Source organism: Callorhinus ursinus, unplaced genomic scaffold (genome assembly GCF_003265705.2).
Source record: "Callorhinus ursinus isolate GAN/ISIS: 27379988/994484 unplaced genomic scaffold, GSC_fseal_2.0 scaffold76, whole genome shotgun sequence".
NCBI classification, from domain to species: Eukaryota; Metazoa; Chordata; class Mammalia; order Carnivora; family Otariidae; genus Callorhinus; species Callorhinus ursinus.
In genome coordinates this window covers 1,241,645-1,261,655 of record NW_027397138.1, presented here as the reverse complement: position 1 = coordinate 1,261,655, position 20,011 = coordinate 1,241,645, and the positions used below count along the sequence as shown (strand labels likewise).

The following is a 20,011-nucleotide window of genomic DNA, read 5'->3' as shown; positions in this document are numbered from 1 at the left end:
TGGCCGAGCATTTGGGTCCTGGGTCAATTCTGCCGGTCCTCTCGCCTTCTTCTGGGAGACATTCACTGGTCAAAGACACTTAGTTCTTAAGTCTCCGTGGGTCCTCAGCACCTCCCGGCAAGTTGCTGGGGAGGGAAGAATGGGCTCCTGTGGGGAAGCAGACAGTGGGCACCAGGGAGCCCCCCTCTCCAAGCACTTCCCCGTTCACTGGGCCCTGGTATCTTCAATCCAGAGCTTGAAGAAATCAATGTGGACCTAATTGGCATTGGATCAGCTGCCTCTCCTTAGCATCCCAGTGCCGAGGAGCCGATCTGCAGACATGTCGCCTCCTCCAACAACCCTTCCCTGCCCCCCTTCCCCCCGATAGTTCAGGCATTTTGTGGACTGGAAACTCCACATGGGCAGGGCGTGTGTCTCCTCATCCCTTGTTGTGTAGCCGGCCCTGAGCGCATGTGGGGAGCGTGGCCTTTCGGCCTGCATCTCTGGGCATTGCTTTGCTACCCCCTTTCCTGGCTTAGTGCCTTCGCCACATCCTGGCCTTCACTGTTGAGTCCTGGAGGCTGGCTCTCAGGTCACCCTCATCCCACCTAGGTACAAAGTTTCAGGGCCCCTACACAACGTCTTTGTATGTCTTAAAGGCACCCCGAATTCCCAGTGACCAAGGCAAAGACCCATGGTCTCTTCCCTACAACTTGGCCCCTTCCTGGTGTTCTCTGAGTAAGTGGCTCCATCAGGCAGCCGTTTGGGTCAGGCAGGAAGCTGGGAGTCATCCTGACTCCTCTTTATTGTCTACCCCTGTCTCCCCCCCCCTGTCTGATCCCGGCTACTCCTCACATGCCCCCGAATTCATCTCCTCCCCACCTCTGCTGCATCCGCCCCAGTCCACGCTCCCTGCTCCTCTCATGTCCCTGCCTGCCTCCTTCACCAGCCTTCACACTTCTATTCTGGTCCCTTACGTGCTCCATGCTCCTGCCAGAATGTTCTTGAAATGCAAATCCGATCATGTCACTATCATTCCTCCCTCCTCCACACACACAATTTAAAACTCTGCTGTCGCTTTTGTGGCTCTTACAATAAAAGCCAACGGCCCCGACCTTGGGAGGTGGACTCAGAAGATGTATTCTGGGAGCTGTCTCTTGTGGACACCCCAGTCTGCCCTTCGTGCGGGGGGGTGGGACAGGGCCCCCTCTCAGACTGTGTCCCTTCAAGATGTCCCAGCCTGGTTACCCCTCATGGTCTTCTCTTGGCCTGCAAGGGGATCAGAACTCCTGGCCATGCCAGATGCTGGAGGGGCACTTGTGTTTGCCCCTTGGTCTCCCTTCTTGACTGGCCCGCCAATGAGGGATGCTTGGGCCACAGTTTAGCTGTGTGCTTTCCTTTAGATTGGAGTTGCAGAGCAGTCTGTACGTTTCCCGAAACTCCGCACGACATGTATAAATTCCTTAGAGTGGAGCGGGGGCTCAAACCCAGTTCTTTCTGAAGAAATCTTCTCCTCCTGCCTCCCCTCTCTCGGCTCTTCCATAGCCAGGAGTGGGGCTGGAGGAAGGGTCACAAAGAGGATTGGGGTCACCTCTGTTGCCAGTCCTCAATACACGGGGCATCATTTCACACTGGAATCTAGGGGTGCTTTACCTTCTCCTGAATCCTTCTGGGGGCCACAGGCAGAACTGAGTACAAAGAGTTCTAGCTACAGAATGCTGTTTAAATAGAAGGTGCTCAGTGGAAGGAGTTGGTTAGAATCTTCTATTATGAGATGAAAAGGGGCATGTTCCTTTTGGAAAAGTCGAGTGGATACAGCTCTGAACAGCTGGAGACCCCAGAAGAGCCCAGGAAGCAGAGGGGGCTGCACCCGCTAACTTGCCTCCGTCACCACCACACCTGGGGCCTGAAGTCAGGGTGCAGGGTCTTCTGAAGCCTCAACCTCTCCCTCCCAGGCTCTCAGTCAGCCCCCGGATGCCATCTGGTGTCCCAGTCATATACTGAACACAGAGAGGGTATAGACAGTCAAGGTGGATCTAAGGCCACGTAACTATGGATAATGTTGTCCAAGGGCACTTGCTCTCAAAACATACAGGGTTCTCCAAAGGAGACTTTTGAAGTATGGTGCTGAGTGCGTACAAAAAAGTGTGTGTGTGTGTAACTTACCAATAGGGAAATCATATGAGCCCTTACTTTCCAATCTAATCCAGTATGTCTGGGTGTTTCTGGGAATGTTTATTTTAAAGATCCTTCCCTATAGATCTTGATGCTCAGAGAGAAGGTCTGAGAACCACAATTTAGACTGCAATCTAGCATAGTCCATTTAATTTTTAAAGATTTCCCCCATGTCTTATTTTCATGGCTGTATTTCCTTCTTACCACAGAGTTATAGGGAGAAGAGCAATGACAGAAGACACCATGTAGCTTGTGGACCATACTTGTAAGTGCACATACAGATACATAGAAATTTAGGTACATAGGAATATGGATATAAACATGTAGAGAAATCTAGAATGACTTCAATCTGCAAAAGCATTCTGCTCACAAGCAAGAGTGGGCACTTACCTTCTTTTCCTTGGGGTCCTGGGAAATGGGTGTGTGTTTCCATGTTCACCTTCCTAGCACTGCTGAGATTCCACCTAAGGATGTGGCCTTAGAAGCAGTGGGGAGTCCCTTTTCATGTCTGCTAATCCGTCTTCACATTGTCGGCAGGTCAGTGCAATAGATCAGGGCTGCAATTTTTTTCTACTGTTAGGAAGATATCCATTCAGTGGAATGTGTTTTTAATTCTGCCCACTGGTTCTCAAAACGTGCTGGACATTGGAATCACCAGAAGAGATTTCAAGACCAAATATCCTGGGGCCCCTGGGTGGTTCAATGGGTTAAGCGTCTGCCTTTGGCTCAGGTCATGATCCCAGGGTCCTGGGATCGAGCCCCACGTTGGGCTCCTTGCTCAGCAGGGAGCCTGTTTCTCCCTCTGCCTGCTGTTCCCCCTGCTTGTGCTCTCTCCCTCTGACAAATAAATAAATAAAATCTTAAAGAACAAAACAAAACAAACAAACAAACAAAAAACCCCAACCAAATGTCTGGGGTGTAACTCAGACTAATTCCATCAGAATCTCAGGGTGGGTGATTGGTTCTCAGATTATTAGTATCTTTAAAGTCCCCAGTGATTCTGAGGGCATCATGTTCAAGAACAATTAATTTGACCTACACTTCACCTGAGGAAGAAATAAAAGTATAGCAGGAACCTTCACTGAAAAGCCAGGAGAAAAATACTCCTTTCCCTTGTACCCTACCCCTAGTCATGATCTCATGATTACTTTCTGTACCCACTTGTCCTTCTGTGGTTTGATTTGCTTTTTTTTTTTCTTTTCTTTTCGCAGACTTCAAATATTATCCTGTGGTATGCACCTGTCTTGTAGTTTTGGTACATTCAGAACTGGAAAGTTCTTTTTATGACCCAGCCATTTTCCTTCAAGGTCCGACCATGTGGCTGCCGGTTATAGGGATGCTTTTTAAAAATGGAGGTTCCTGGTCTTTGGCCCATACTCACTAAATCAGAATTGCTAGGGGTGGTTCCATGAATCTGGATTTTTAACAAGCTCCTCAGTGGTTCTTATACTTCAAAGTTTGGGTATTTCTGCCCTGAACTCACCAGTCCAGTTAAGGTGCAGTCATGTTTAGGGTCCAAAATATTGAGGTTGAAGACCCAAGAACAAGCTATTTTTTTTTTCCAAGAACAAGCTTAATAGGAATGTGATATATTTTAACCCCAGGAAGATGAACATTCTGGGAACAGGGATGAGCAGAGGGGCTGATCTTTAAGTTACTAACTACATTAACTCTAGAGATATAAATGAAAATCCCTAAGACGCTTCCCCAAGGCTATCCTTAATAAACTGAGATAGGAGAAAGAAATTTCCTAATCCAGGTTCTATATGGGATGTAGTATTGACCACCTCAATAGTGCACAACCAGAAATAATGAGTTTTGAGGCGCCTGAGTGGCTCGGTCTGTTAAGCATCTGGCTTTGGTTCAGGTCATGACCTTGGGGTCCTGGGATTGAGCCCCGTGTGAGGCTTCACCATCAGCAGAGAGTCTGCTTCTTCCCCTCCTTCTGTCCCTCCCCCTTCTTGTGCACGTGCACGCACTTGGTCTCTCATAAAAAACCAAAAATCTTAAAAAAAAAAAAAGAATGAGTTTTGCTCATGTGTCTGGGTTGCCTGGGAGATGCTGCTGATCTGGACTGGGCTTGGCAAGTCGGCAGTCAGTGGTAGGTAGGCTAATGACTTTACTGATCTTGGGTGGGTTTCTCCACCCAAGGCCACGGCCAGAGCATCTGGAACAACTCTGCTTGCTGCCGGTGTCTCATCCTCCGGCAGCTGGCCCCAGACATGGCAGGACTCTGAGAGAGAGCAGAAGCACTTAAGGTTTCTTGGAACCTAGGTCTGCAACTCGTACAATGTCACTGCTGTTACATTGTTGGCGAAGTCAAGGCACCAGATGAACCCAGATTCAAGAGGAATAGACTCTACCCCTTGATGAGAGACGTTGTCGAGTCATATTCCAAAGGTTGTGGCTGCTGGAAGGACATTAAGTGTTGCACTTTTGCAAACAATCTACCCCATCCATTACTTAAACTTTGCCTGTTTGGGTAACGCCTAGCTAGAAGGTTCGAGATTTTAACAGCTCTCAGATTGGTCTTGGGCATTGGAAGGGTCTTGCGTGGGAAGGGAAGGGCTTGTGTGTCCACCGTATGCTCCCAGGATCTTAGACTTTACCGATGAGAGCCTGGCGTACATCATCAGAGGGGATGTGAAAAAGTATTCAGGAAATTAATCAAGATAGGCAGAAAACCTCCCAAAGACAGCATTGTACTTGCTTTGCACATCCTGTCTGCACGAGGCCCTGAGATTCTAGTCAGGCTCTGGTTGTCAAGGAGATGTTGTGGTTCCAAAGTGGGACACATCCATTCCTGTGCTCGAGGCCTATTGAAAATGGCTTTCATCTCCTTTTCGGATGAATAAATACAAGTGTTTTAGTCTAACCTTGACGACCCTGCACGGTCTGAGCAAATGACACTTGCCAAATGCATCTTCTGATGCAAAGCCCTACGCGCCTGGCCTGAATATTGCACTCTGGGTTTTTGCTCACTCTGTCTGTCCTCTCTGCCCAAGTGTGCTGTTCTTCAGTCTCTGTGAATCCAAGTCTTAGAAGAAACAGAGTAGCAACTGAAGTGAAACAGACCTGAGAACTGTTCTACCATCCACCTGTTTGACCTTAGACAAGTTACTTAATTTTGTTTGACCTGTTGTTTTTTTTTAACTCTTTGAATGGGGGAAACACCCATTTGTGGGGTGACTCTAATAAAAATAGTGTATGTAAAGCTCCTAACATTTAGAAGGTTCTTGATAATTGATGGCTGGTTTTATGACCCCCTGCTATACAAACTATTCCCTTATTCTTTCCTCTGTTGTCTGATGTCCCTATGCTAGCCTCTTCCTACCCACACTTCCCTTTCTTAAGGACAGGAGCTATGCCCTCCTTCATACTGTTATCTACATTTTACAGATGAGGAACCCAAGAAACCACAGGATTAGGTAACTTGTTCAAGGCCAGAGAGCTAGCAATGCTTGGCGTTGAGATTTGAATTTATTCTGGGATGTGTTTTCTAAATTCCTGTCTTGTACTGCTTTATCTTGGCCTGCGGTGTCCTGAAAGCAAAGCCAGAAACCATGGTTTAGGAGACCAGAGAAAGTGGAGGACAGGGGAGGGAGAAGGGAAAGGAGAGTTGGACCAGTCCTTGATTCTCCGGGCTCTCCAAGTCTCCAGACCGAAAGAAGGAAGCATCCATCCTGTTAAGTCACTGGCCAGGGGTTAACTGTTAACTCCCAGCATTTCACATGCCTTGTGCAAAGGCAGTTCCCTCTGGCACCCTCCTACAAGCACTCAGAGCAGCCCCGGGGGCCAGAAGCCAGAAGTCAGCAGTCCAGGGCCACAAGAGATGCTCCCCCACCGAACCCGGCCAAGGCTTACGCGCAGCTGGCCACTGCAGCGGGGCGGGAGGGAGTTAGCAAGGGGCTACCGTGATTGTGCAAGAGTGTGCACTAATGCCTCTGGGCAAGTGAAGGAGAGCCAACGGATGGTGGACAGTTCTGGAACCAGGTCCATTTTCCTAAATTTCACCTTGATATGTTCGTTTTAGGAGCAGGCTCGTGCCAGAGGGAGAATGAAGTCTTGCCTAACCTGCTTCGAAAGGGTTCTATGGAAAGGTTTGGCTCACCTGTGTTTTGAAACATGTCAAAGATGTGAGATTAGGGAGAAGAGACATTCTCTGCCACTGACTCTGTTCTCAACCCAAAGTGAGAAAGTGATGTGATGTGCATTAGCAGCTATGACTTTTTAAAAAAACTTTTTTAAATTAACATATAATGTGTTATTTGTTTCAGGGGTACGGGTCTGTGATTCATCAGTCTGACACAATTCACAGCGCTCACCGTAGCACATACCCTCCCCAATGTCTATCACCCAGCCACCCCATCCCTCCCACCCCCCACCACTCCAGCAACCCTCAGTTTGTTTCCTGAGATTAAGAATTCCTCATATCAGTGAGGTCATATGATACATGTCTTTCTCTGATTGACTTATTTCACTCAGCATAACACCCTCCAGTTCCATCCACGTCGTTGCAAATGGCAAGATCTCATTCCTTTTGATGGCTGCATAATATTCCATTGTGTATATATACCACATCTTCTTTATCCATTCATCTGTCGATGGACATCTTGGCTCTTTCCACAGTTTGGCTATTGTGGACATTGCTGCTATAAACACTGGGGTCCACGTACCCCTTCGGATCCCTACATTTCTATCTTTGGGGTAAATACCCAGTGCAACTATGACTTTGAATTGGTAACTTCCACCATATAGTGGAATGGTGCTCAAAACAGAAATGTAATATAGTTTTAAGCTTTCTTGAGTCTTCTTTAGATCAGGCTTGTTGTTCTCTTGGGAGAAATTCTTAGCCATTAAATTTACAGGTACTGATTTGATATAATTGGTCTGGGGACCTTCCCCTCGGGGACCAGCTTTTAAATCGAAGTGCCCCTACATGACTGGAGGAAAAAAAACCCGATTTTTTAAAATTAAAACAGTTGCAAGTTAGCTGGAGAGGAAAGTTATCTAACCTCTTGTTTGGAGCATAGACTATCCTTAACTTTCTAAGTAAAATGTCATGTTGATAGTATTTACACTATCATGCAAGAAACTTAGGCTGAATTAAGGTAGGGAAGTTCAGTATAGGAAGTGGTATTAGAAAGACGAGTTCAAACCCTCACTGGGCAAATCTTTCTGAGACTCAACTTCCTCACCTGTAAGATGGAGGTGCGATTCTTCCCCAAGTTATCCTGAGGCGTAAATAAGATCATGTATGTGAGAGGACCAAGCTCACACATAAACCTGGACTTTTATTTCACTTTTAAAAATGGTTCAGAGTTGTTAATAAATTCCCAGGGAGCCAGTGTCAAAAAGGGGGATTCTGAATTGGGGGAGGTCCTGAGGAAGGGCTGGGCTGCTGCGTTGGCCGGATGTGTCCCCTTCTTCTCCCCCAGACGTTGCATATTATTGAAAGAGACAGACTCTCATCAGCAAGGAGCTGGTTTCTGCCGATCGTCCGTGGACGGCTGGACACGCGGCACAAAGGGAGAGCTCTCGCCTTTGACACGAATTTTTATGTAATCAGCATAAATCAAAATTAGGACTTGCCTTGGAAAACCTTGCATAAAAGGCTTTACACATGCTCTGTAGCTTTCCGAAAGCCTGTCTTCACATATCTACTTGAGACCTTACCATCACTGCCCATTACACGTGTATAACCTCTCCTTCCCGTCTGTTGTCCTTCCCACCTCTTTATTTCAATTGGCAACAACACTGTCCAAGGCTTTCTCATTTAGCCTTTGAAACCTGCCACCGTATATTTCAAATACATGATTACATTTCACCTCATTGTCAACCACGTCCAGAAGGTATTCTTCCCCTCAGATTGTGGTGTGGAAATCACGGCTCCCAGAGATCAAATCACTTCTAAGGTCACAAAGCTAGGATTAGAATGTGAAGAAAAAGTTTTTGAAGCCAGGCTCTGACCCCAGGTTCAATGCCCCTTTCCCATTCTACATTCCCGGTTTGGCTAACAAGAGACAATAGTGAAATGAACGTGCCTCTTGCTGCGATCACAATGGACATTTTAAAAGGTAGCAATAATTATAGATTTTGCACCACTTATGGTATTGCAATATTTCATTAATGCAGTATCAAGTGATTATAAGAAATGTCACCAAAAAACTGTGGGTTGGGAATAAAGGGGAAAAAAAAGACATAGTTCTGATGTCTTTCTGAAAGCATGTCTCAATCATCGAGCAGAAATGAACCTAGGCAAGAATGCTTCTCCCATGTAAATATAAATATATATAAAAGAAAACAGTCAGGGTTCAGTTTTGCCAATTTTATTGAACCAATAAAATTCCTACTAATAACAATGAAATAAATTTCTGCAAGTATAAATGTGATACAGTTTAACAAAACCCATTGTTCTGTACCTATAAATAGATTTTCAAAATGTCATAAAAAGTGCAGTTATGAATTGTTGTTAACATGTTTAATACACAGTTCCTTTATTTCAAATGTGTTTGTCTTGACCCACCAACAGTTCCTTCTGCATCTGTTCAAATAATATTACCCATCCCTCCAAAAAAAAAAAAAAGCCATTAAAGCACTAGAATATTACACATAAACTGATCCATTCAGGTCAGCTTTAGTCAGAATTGTAAAATCAGCAACATAAGAAAAATAAAACCTACTTATACATACAAAAAGCTTTCATGGGTTCTATAATCTCCTTAACTGCTGACTCCCATGGAGGGCATAATAGTTGAAAAGGCTTATATGGTTAACTACCTTAGACTACTACATCTAGAGCAGGGTCTGGTTTGCCAGAATGAGTTTAAAGTGGCTGTTTATCAAGTCTGCTATTTTCAGAATTGAAACTATAAATATAGGACCGCCGTTTGATGCTGAAAACTGTGTGAAACCTAAATTGCATCAATGATCTATTTGATAAAAGCTTATTCTAATTGAAAAACCTTATATAGTAAGACTGATATATATAGCAGTCTTAAAGATCATGTCATCTGCCTCACATTAGTCCAAAGTCACGTGCTTCGTAAAAAAAAAAAAATTACAGTAACAAAGCACAGGACTACAAAGGCAAAACATCACAGCTTCTGATTACATTGAATAAAAAGTACCAAGGAACGCAAAAGATAAATCTGTATTAATACTGATGAATTAAAGAACTATAATAGACATTTCACAGCATGCTACATATATCGCTCACAACTGAAGGATAAAATGATGTCTAAAATTGAAAGTCAAGAAGTTGGCAATCTGATTTCATGTGCAATTCAGCTACAAAGTCTTAATATATACATTCATCATGTAGCTGCCCTGCAAAATCAGGATTTTTTTTTTTTTTAAAAGAGATTTCAAGTTCAAATCCTATTTCATAAGCTAGAGGATACATCCAGTTCTTCCATGACCAGGAAAGTTATTTTCAGGTTTGAAGGAGCTAATCCGAGGAGCAAGGCCATATTCCAAGTTGACCTGACGGGGTACTTTCTCACCTCGCTCAGACTGTGCATGTGATGGGACTATTCTATTGGGCATGGAGAAGATGCCAAACTGGCTTGGTTTGCTTCCTGTGTCTATCTTATTTTGAGCTGAAAAGAGTAGATGTGAAGAGAAAGAGGAAGGGAAAAATCGTATTTTCTTTCCAGAGAAGATCTATGGATGCAAAGAAAATGTGCACTAGATAAGAGAGTTTGGCTCGCTTTCCTTGATGAACAAGGGCACCACTGAACTCTTGCCTTTCCTTTTAGAGAACTCATGAAATTCAGAAAGGAGAAAACAGCCTCTCAACATCACAAGGAAACATTTTCCTACCCAACTGAAAGGTTTCCTTTATCCTTCCTTTTGATCCTTCCTTACGATATTTGGAAGTCGGTGGAAATCTGTAAAGACGGATTAATTTAAGAAAGAGATGTATAGCCACTTTCATTTGCTAAGTGTCATAATGCACACACTCAGCTAATCAGAAGTCATGGGCAATACTTGAGCATTAAAGACCAGAGGTTCTCTCCCCCTTTGATAATCTTTCTGTGGAAATTATACATTCATTTTTAAGAGGTTCAACCGAGGGGTACAAGAAAAATAGACTGTTTTAGCAAAATTTATATACCAAAAATTCTATCTATCACACTTAGACTTACTAATGTTTGATGTTGTCCTATCAGCTATAAGTAGAATGGTGTGTTTGTTCTAAAGGCTATTTTATAGGGTGTGTTTCATTATCTCAAAGATTTCCACAAGCATTGGGGAAAAAAAAAAGATATTCCTTCCCCCGCCCCCATTTTTCCTTTTTCAATTCTCTACTTCATGGTGGTGCAGTCATAATTAATTTAAAGCTAGAATGAACACTTCATGACATATGATTTAGTAAAAACCATCCCTTCAGCATCTACTATTGTCTCATTTCTTAACGAGGCATCAATTCACTCCTGGGCAGCTAAAGGCATTTTACTAGACTCTGCTGTCAGGCTGGGTTGCTCATGAACAGAATGCAAAGTGTCAAATACCACCACAGATTGTAATAATCTCTACTTCTAAACAGGGTGGTTCATCCTCAGGTCAATCATCGGTAGAGCAACACACCCCATGTTAGGAACCTGACAGAGTTTCCATCCATGAACAACACAGAGCGTGCACTGGCCGGAGAGGAAGAACTTGCTTCTTCCTCCTCTGTGCACTTGTTCCTTAATGATAAAGTCTGGGTATACCTGAAATGCAGGCAGGGGAAGACAGACTACAAAGTCAATGCATTCCTTTTTCATCAAACAGTACTGCCCCCCCTGCCTCCCCATGACAGCAGGGTAAGAAAGGGGGTGAGCTTAATCTGACCCAGGAAAGCTCGTCCAAACTCTTATGAACACAATTTTGTGGTATTTTATCTATGTTATATATCAAATGGGCTTGTGTGATCCAATGGGACCACCTAAATACCTTTTATCATGTGTTCTTCTATTAGAACTGTGTTTCAAGGCCCAAGCAACAACAATCAAACAAGTATCTGAAACACCACCCATTTATATGCCAGAACTTTCCTGTTCCACTGAAGGGTTACGGATCAATCTGAATTGCTGGAGAATTTTAAATTTACATTCAAATTACTTGGACTGACACCACTATTTATTCCCTAATATAGATCCAGGTTAGGATGGTAACTCAATCACGTTAAAATCCTGCTAAACGCTAAGTTCTGCATGATAGAAATAGTTCCATTTCCGTATCACGTATAAATATAAAGACTTCTACTTTGATAGAAGGCAAAAATCTTCTACGATTTATTAAAATATGGAAGTAGCATTGAACAACAGAGAGTGAATCCATGAAAAGGTTGGATACTCTGAATTTATAGGCTCTTTGGGGATGAGGTAGAGGACAGCAAGATATTTTGGCAGCCGGGAAAGGGGAGAAGAGTATGGGTTGGACAGGATTCCACTCAGTGCTGCATAATATCTGGTAGGGTGTCCAAGGTAAAGGTTAGCTAAAATGTAGCTGGATGGTTGAGGGATTTAGGGGAGCTGGGACAAAGTCATATTCTTAATGAGTGGAGAAGAAGTAACTCAGAAAAAGTAAATGCTGGTGACTATCAGCAGGTGGCTGGTGATGTTTGGATGGTGAAAAGACCTGCAGACCAAGATGGGCTGAGGGACGCAAGCGTGGAGAAGGTTGAGGCACTTGGGGGAAAGAAAGCAGGCAGGAAAGGGTGGACTGAATGTAGGTCAGAACTCCCACAGGGGAAGGTTCCTTGATGTTAGGTGTGCGATGCTGAGGACGGCCACGCTCAGAGTAATGTTCCACGTGTTCTTGGGAAACCTTTTCCTTCCTCACAGGGCTCTCTCTGCCTCTGCCTCTAGGATCCATTTCACCCCAGCTGTTTTTGTTCTAGGTCTCACCTGAGTGGACACTGCTCACTAAGCCAAATTTAGCATGGAAATCAGCTCCACACACTGGGGCATTTAAGTTCCGGTGACTGAGAGGAATACATTCATGGTACAGTACTGTTCTGAGGAAAGACTCCGTAATTTGATTCTCAGTCTCCAGAGGGACACAGTAGGGAAACACATATGAAGAGGACGGCCACCGAGAGTGGGTTCTGATGATACAAATTAAGTAACTTCACACTCGATCTGAACCAAGGGGCCGCATGTCTCTCAGGGTGCTGTGGGATTATACCACCAAGAAAATTTCAGATACTGTTCATATAGCATTACTGTTGCATACTTTTTACTCCATATAAGACCGCCTATTTGCAGAAAAGAAGAAAAAAGTCTATTAGATAAAGACAAGAGTTTAAGGTCTTGCTTTTCAGAGGAATGATTTCAAACTGTCTTCAAAACACAACACAACACAACACAAAACCTCATTTTACTATCACAGTGCAAATCATTTATATCACATGCACTGAAATTTATTTTTTTTCCCTGATGAACTGTCTTTAAGAGTTTAAAAGAATCTTACGGTCATATATGCATGCACTCTGCACTAAAGTGGTGAACTGTTCTTAAGTATAGATTTTGAATTTTTTTGCCGATCATTTTATTTTGCTGTGGCCTAAAAATCTAAGATTTTGGATTAAAAAACTCTATAAGGTGGAAAAGGAAAAAAAAACCTGCTCTGGAATAATGTTAGTCTTTAGAAGAATTTAAGAGTTTTGGAGACTTTATAACACAATTAAAATAGGGGTTCTGGTTCAAATATGGTCTTAATATAAAGCTTCCACTGAGTTTTCTGTTCTAAAACAGCCCTGCGTCGCTCTGCCATTATCTGGGTTTAAAGCCATAACTAAAGGCCAAGGCCATGGCCCAGATTCCACATTAGCCACCTTTTATGGTAAAAGTACCCCAGATGGGACGAAGATTCTTCCTGAGACTGAGACAACATACGTGGTTCAAAAAGGTAAAGAAGGTAATGAGCGGTCTCATCTCAGAAAGCCTCTTTTCCTCTGGTTATCACAAGTCCACCTGAGGGGGCCTAATCTGAAGGACCAAGTGGGGTGGCTGCCAGGCCACTCCCACAGTCAAGCGATTGGCTTACAGAACAGAGTCACCTTCCGATGGGAGAGTATTCAGGTATTTCCTACGGTGATCTGAGAAATTATGAATTACAACCAAAGCTGGGAAGTAAATAGATTTCAATCAAGCATATACATCAGTGGGTTGTTAGACTAATTTTAACATGATAAGCGATGAAGTCAGAGAGTTCACATTCGCATGTGCTTTTTTTTTTTTTTCCAAGTACACTTGCACATTTAACGTTTGGCACAATGTGAGCCCCAAGGTGTAGGTTAGCATATCGTATAATCACGTCATTACACCAATTGAACCAGATATCTCTTTTAAAAATATCACATTTTAATATAAAAAGCTATACTATAAATTACTACATAGTAAATTCAATACTCTGAAAAAATCCCACCCTGGAAAACCACATCAGAATTTCAAGTTTGCGTTAGAGAACGTTCCCGGCAAACTTGCCGTAAAACGGTACTCACACCCTGGAATGCTGCACATGCTGTGGCTCAGGAGGTGCTCGAGCACCTCCGGAAGTCAATTTTTCTAGGCTGGTTCACTGAGGTTCATAAATATATTGTTTTGTCTTTGTTTATAGGTCCAAGTCGACTTATGTTCCTGATTACTGATGAGATAGATCAATGCTGAGCTAAAAAGAAACTTTGCTAGAAAAGAGATCTAGTAAAGGCACTAATATTTCCAAAACCCAAACTCCAACTACTTACATTTCTGGGGTAAAAAAATAAAAGACAAAAACTAAGTGGCCATTTTAGTTACTTACACCTTGTTTCCCCTTTTGGTCTAAAGCTCATATGGTGTTCTGTGAGAATTTCGCCTCCTTTTCCATTTATAAAGATCATTTTTAATCCTGTAACACAGGTCACCTGCACAACAATATAGGGCTATTAACTGAAAGGACTGTAGGAAAAGAAAAAAAAAGAAAACAAAAAAACCAAACCCAGATGTCAGGAATAAAAGATATCCTCAACTTGAAAGTTCTAAGGTTAGGGAAGTCAAATGAACATTTATGCTATCATCCATGTCTTGTCATTTGCCTACTTTCCTTGCAGTTAATACACATCTGTATAATGTGATGTCGAGTAAAATCAGCATATGGTATATGCAATTAAACAGAAGAGATCTGGCATGAATTCTCTGAATAGTATCTTTAAATAAACCACCCTGTCTTAAAAAATATTAGTAATTTTTTCCTCACATGGAAGATTTCAAATGAGATCCTGGGATCTAAAAATGCAGAACCACCTCATATTAGTAGGCTTACAGTTATCTTTCTGTTTTCTTATCTGGAACAAAATCTAAAAGAAAGCAACCTAACATGTTGTACCAGAAAAGGATGATGAATGGAAGGGCAAAATGATCTAACAAAACACTTGTCCACGATTCTTTCATGAGAGAAAACTCCTATATGACAAGTAAGGAAGTAAGTCTAAGATGAAATCTTTGTGGGAACTCTAATGGAGAATTTTGACGATATTATTTACTATGAACAAATGGAGCGGTTTTTAAAAAATTAGCATGTTTAAAATTCAAGTCACCCTTAATTAACCAAAAAGTGTTTAAGCAGTGCAGTTCGTGTCCTACTGGATAGCTGTAAGCATCTCTTTAGGCACTTCACTGGTTCATTAACACAATACAAATTAAAGCTATAAACACATAATGTTGTGCTCTGTGAAGATAGTCTAATCAAGCAACATAAACCAATGCAAAAATGTGACTTTTTGGATGCTTATTCCTCCCCTAAGACTTGATATCTTTTTAAAACCAGTTGTCCAAAGAGATTTTTTTTTTTTCCCTGGGGAAGGGGGTGCTTTGGCATTAGGAAAAGAATATCGTTCAACCCCAGTAAGGCAAAAGCCTTGCGCGATAAAGAAATCGGAACAAAATTTCTTTATGGCTCTGTTCAAAAGGACACTTCTGCAATGACATAATGGGGGGAAAGTCCAGCAGAGTATTTTTTCCCAACATATTGCACTTTTTTTGTTGTTGTTGCTGTTCAATCACATTAATGCATAGAAACACAATTTTTACCTTTGAATATTCAACTGTTCAACCTATTAGAAGAAAAATCATGGGAAAGAAGTTCTAAAGGCCTACCAGGAAAAAATACAAGTATATTAACCTTCCTCTGCTTACTGCAATATAGAAAACACTATGAGAAAAGAAAAATGTGCAAAGAAACTTTTTGGTCAATCATGTGTGGGTACAGGCTTGTATGTGCCGACTGAATGAACTGTGAGCAGCCCTGTGAGCACTGATTATTCCGGTGACTGAGGATGGCTGTCAGTGATAGAAAGGATTGTGCATAATTTCACTTTTCATATATACATCTGATAAGGAAAATGGAAACTTCTGTTTCAGAAGAGAAAGAAAACAGCTGAATTTGGCATTTCAGTAGCATGCTATAGAATTCATCATGATTAATTTCACATTAAATTATGGACAATGGCTGTATCACATTTCACGTTATCGCCAATAGCAGTAAAAAAAAAACAAAAACAAAAACAAACAAAAAAAAACACAAACAGTGCCTGACAAATAATCTCCTGGGGACACAGATATGTGTCCTGTGAGCAGCTTAGTTCAACAGCGCATGCTTTTCCTCCACCAGATTTAGGACACAACATTAAAAAGTTTAGAATGGCCAGAGGAGGTCATTCTGTGCTGTATTTCCGATATCTGAAAAACAATTGCTTGAGCAGATTGTAAGCGCTTTTCCTTATTTAAAAAAAAAAAAAAGGAAAGAAAAGAAAAGAATACACATACATACAAATCCAAAAGCGCTGAAGTTAAGCATTAATAAACCAGGTTCATGATTTATGATCAGTATCCAAAAAATCCAACTATAAAACAATGCAAAGTAGTGCTCCTCAGTATTATTTTTGCAATTGTTAGTAATGTTAAGCATCAAGAAAAATAAAACACATCATTGCACATTACAGCCGCCAAAAAGAACGGCTAAACTTTGACACTAGAGATTGAATAATTTTTGATGCTACATCACAAACAGCTTCTGATGTATATCTTGTGTGAAAAGGTCTTTACACACATAGGACATTTTCGCTGGGTGATGATGCTTCAGGTCAAATGTCGAGTTATGGCACGAAGCGCATAAAGTAGTTCAGCTTGCATCCGTGCTTCCATTAAAAGTAGATTTACGTGAACCTAGAAATGAAAATGTTATCTTCTTAGTGACCAGTATAAATAGTTGAAAAAAACTTACTTTTTTTTTTTAACATATCAGACATTCACAAAGGTTTATCACACGTACAGGCGAGTAAATGACATAACATTCATTGACAAAACTGTAAAAAAGAAATGGGTCTTGTGAGCAGTAAAAATGACCTCTAAAAGCCTGGAAAATACCAATCATTATGTCAGAATATATGTTAGGTAAGGCCAATCAATCTTCTGGATTATGCAATAACTTTTTTTTTTTAAAGATTTTATTTACTTGACACAGAGAGAGCGACAGTGAGAGAGGGAACACAAGCAGGGGGAGTGGAAGAGGGAGAAGCAAGCTTCCTGCGTAACAGGGAGCCCGACGTGGGGCTTGACCCCAGGACCCTGGGATCATGACCTGAGCTGAAGGCAGACGCTTAACGACTGAGCCACCCAGGCGCCCCTATGCAATAACTTTTTAAAAATATTTTTATAAATGACAACTTTCCTGCAAGTGATACCTTCTTCGAGTTGTCAAATCTTATAGGGCTAAAAATCAGCTCTACATTCATTAGAACCTATGTTCACTCCTTGGAAAGCTTTTAAAAACATTTCTTACTGTGTACTTGAAAGATGCTAAGGTGAAAACCTGAAGCTGAAAGCAGTTTGTAATTAGTGTCTGGTCCTTGTTAGATATGCATAGCTTCCCTGGAGTATTTCAGATACAACTGTGAACAAGCCTCTAAGTTTTAGGGGAGATATGTACCTCAGCTGATAGGTTAAAATTAATACCCACATATTTTCGAAACTTACTACAGAGAAATGCTTTTGACATTATATTTATTTTGATAACTTCTACAGGTTAGATGTACTGTTAAGACATAGTCTCTTGATGAGTAAAGAGAATTTCTAGATACAACCTAGTAAAGGAAGAAAATCTAATGCAAACATGTAAACAGGGCATAAAGAGCCATTGAGAAGAGATGCTGGCAGTAAAATGGGTATTTATCTGATGTGTGATTGGCTTCACATCAGACTTCAAAAAATCGGTTAGGTTTGGAGGCCATAACATTCTTTGCCACGGTCATAGAATTAATTAGTGAATACTAAGACCCTAAAGAGATTTTCTTACTCTCAAAAGCTTGGAAACTGTGGTATAAATGAAGATTCTTGGACTTACAGGTCGAAAAGACCTAGGCTTTAAGGCCAGTTTTTACACTACAATGTTGGTAAAGATTCTTAACATTTACTACGTCTTAAATAACGATTCCTATATATTTTATCCAAAGAAATATTCTTAGATAATGGTACATACGTTTGGCTCAAAGGTCATGCATTATATCGTCAAAATACTAAATTACCAAATTGGAATGAGAAACTATTATTCTAATAAGTTAACTCTAATGGCTAGAGTTAATCTCTCAACGGAGATACCTTCTGGGCCTGGCACAATCACCCCAAACACACCTCCTTAGGTTTGATTTTTATTAATCATGAGAATGGTAGACATTTCCCTAAAGGTACTTTAAAAATATCAATATCCAGATCCAGCCTTTCAAAGGCGGATGCTACACGTGTACAGTACACACCACGTTGGCCAAAACATGTAACCAAAATTTAGTTAATATTCAATAAACTGGAATTTAAACACGTTTTTAAGACGGCCGGATGATGCCACTTCCTTTTCTTTAATGGCACTAACTTATCAATATTTTCCTGTGTAATTTTTCCTGATCATTACTAACTACACTGAACACGTGCCTAAGGTGTCTATAACGTTGAGTCACGAAACACACCTTTTCTGAGTGCTTGAACTGACGCCAGTAACTATCGTACATGCGCTTGGTGGTTCTCTCCGGATAGCAGGTCACTGTCTTAATGTAAACCTTCAGGCTTCGTTCAAGTAATTGATTAACTTCTCCGTAATCATAGTCATCATACCTATGAGCCAAAGACAAATGACAAAATCAAAATTTCTGATTTCTAAGTTGGTATCAAGAGACGGTGATTGTCTAGCAATTCAATACCAAGAACTCATTAACTAATTGTTGTCACAAATATTTACTGAGTGCCTATTAGGTGCCGTGTCCTTTTCATGTAGCTTTCTAGGCAGCGGTGATACACGGATGAACAGAGTAAACAAAAATCCCCGGTCTCGGGGATTTTCAGCCCTTCTGGAGAAGGAAGGAAAAAAAATAGACAAGCCTGTGATATGTTGGGGGTGTTCACTGCTGTGGAGGGAAAGGGAAACGAGGCTGTGAGAAGAGAAGCTGTGGTTTTAGGGAGGGGGCGAGGCTGCCATCTGAGGAGAAGGCACCAGCGGAGAGCCCTGCGGCGCGAGTCATGGGGGGGGGGGGTGCACAGAGGGAGTGATCCACTGTGTCCCAGGCTGCTGACGTATCACGTACGACAGGAACTGACCCCAGAGCCCCGGAAGCAGTCGTGCGGGGGTCACAGGCAACCTCGCCGAGACTGCTTTTGTTGGTGTGGTGCCATAGTGCGTCCAAGAGGGAATGGGGGATAAAATGGTGACAGCAAATAGACAACACTTCATCAAAGAGATGGGCTGTGCGTGGGAGCGGGAGGACGAGGCAACGGCCAGAAGGAAAAGAAGGATGAAGAGAGGATTTTTTTCTAAAGATGAGAGAAGTCACAGCATTGTGTATATACTGATGGGAAAGATCCAGTGAAGAGGGTAAAGTTGATTTTGCAGGAGAGACAAAGGAAGAATTTATTTTTTTTTAAGTAGGGGCTTGAACTCACGACCCTGAGGTGGAGACCAGAGCTGAGATCAAGAGTTGGACGCTTAACCAACTGAGCCACCCAGGCGCCCCCGGAAGGAGGAACTTTTATTTTTAATTATAGTTGGCATAGAATATGATATTAGTTATAGGTGCAGGACACAGTGATTCAACATTAGTATCCTTCACAAAATGCTCCCCACAAATGTAGTTACCGTCTGTCACCATACAAAGTTACTACAGTCTTACTGACTAGAGTCCCTGGGCTGAAACACTGTATCACCATGACTTACTTATTTTATAACTGGAACTTTTACCTCTTGATCTCCACCTATTTTGCCCTCTCTTTCCCCTCCCCCGACAGCCACCAGTTTGTTCTCTGTATCAGTCTGTTTCTGTTTCTTGGTTTTGCTTTTTAGATTCTACCCATAGGTGAAGTTATACCGTTCTTGTCGTTCTCTGGCTTATTTCACTTAGCATTATACCCTCTAGGTTTGTCCATCTTGTCACAAATAGCAAGATCTCATTCTTCTTTGTGGCTGAGTAATATTCCACTGTGTGTGTGTATATACGCATACATACATACATACATATACATATATACAGTATGTACATATACGTATATACAGTATACTATCTATCTATCTACCACATCTTCTTTACCTAGAATAGGGATCTTTAAATGAGAGGAAATGGGAGTTTGTGCCCAGAGGGCTATAAACAGTTCATCCATCACAAGAGAGAAGAGAGAGCAGAGTCAATGGGCACAGAGACAGACAGGAGGGTAAATGCAGTAGTGGGAGCTTGTGGGATTTCTCTTCTATATTTTCAGTTAATTTTTAACCCAAACATATACTTAGTTAAAAATAAGTATTCAAAGATCTTATATGAGCTTTATTTGGTAGCAGCCAACAGATAAACACC

At 41.9% G+C, this 20,011-nt stretch overlaps 1 protein-coding gene across 2 annotated transcripts in view; it reads right to left on the bottom strand.

Annotated features, from left to right (window-relative positions):
* Positions 1 to 8,467: 8,467 nt before the first annotated feature.
* The window catches only part of SESN3 (sestrin 3), a 76,995-nt gene continuing 65,451 nt past the window's right edge, over positions 8,468 to 20,011 (bottom strand). For both annotated transcript variants that reach the window (XM_073887146.1, XM_025893391.2), the window contains exons 9-10: positions 18,143 to 18,287; positions 8,468 to 16,349 (exon numbers count right to left, since the gene is read on the bottom strand). In XM_073887146.1, coding sequence (XP_073743247.1) covers positions 16,263 to 16,349; positions 18,143 to 18,287 — 232 coding nt within the window. In that variant the 3' untranslated portion in view covers positions 8,468 to 16,262. The remainder of the gene's footprint in view (positions 16,350 to 18,142; positions 18,288 to 20,011) is intronic.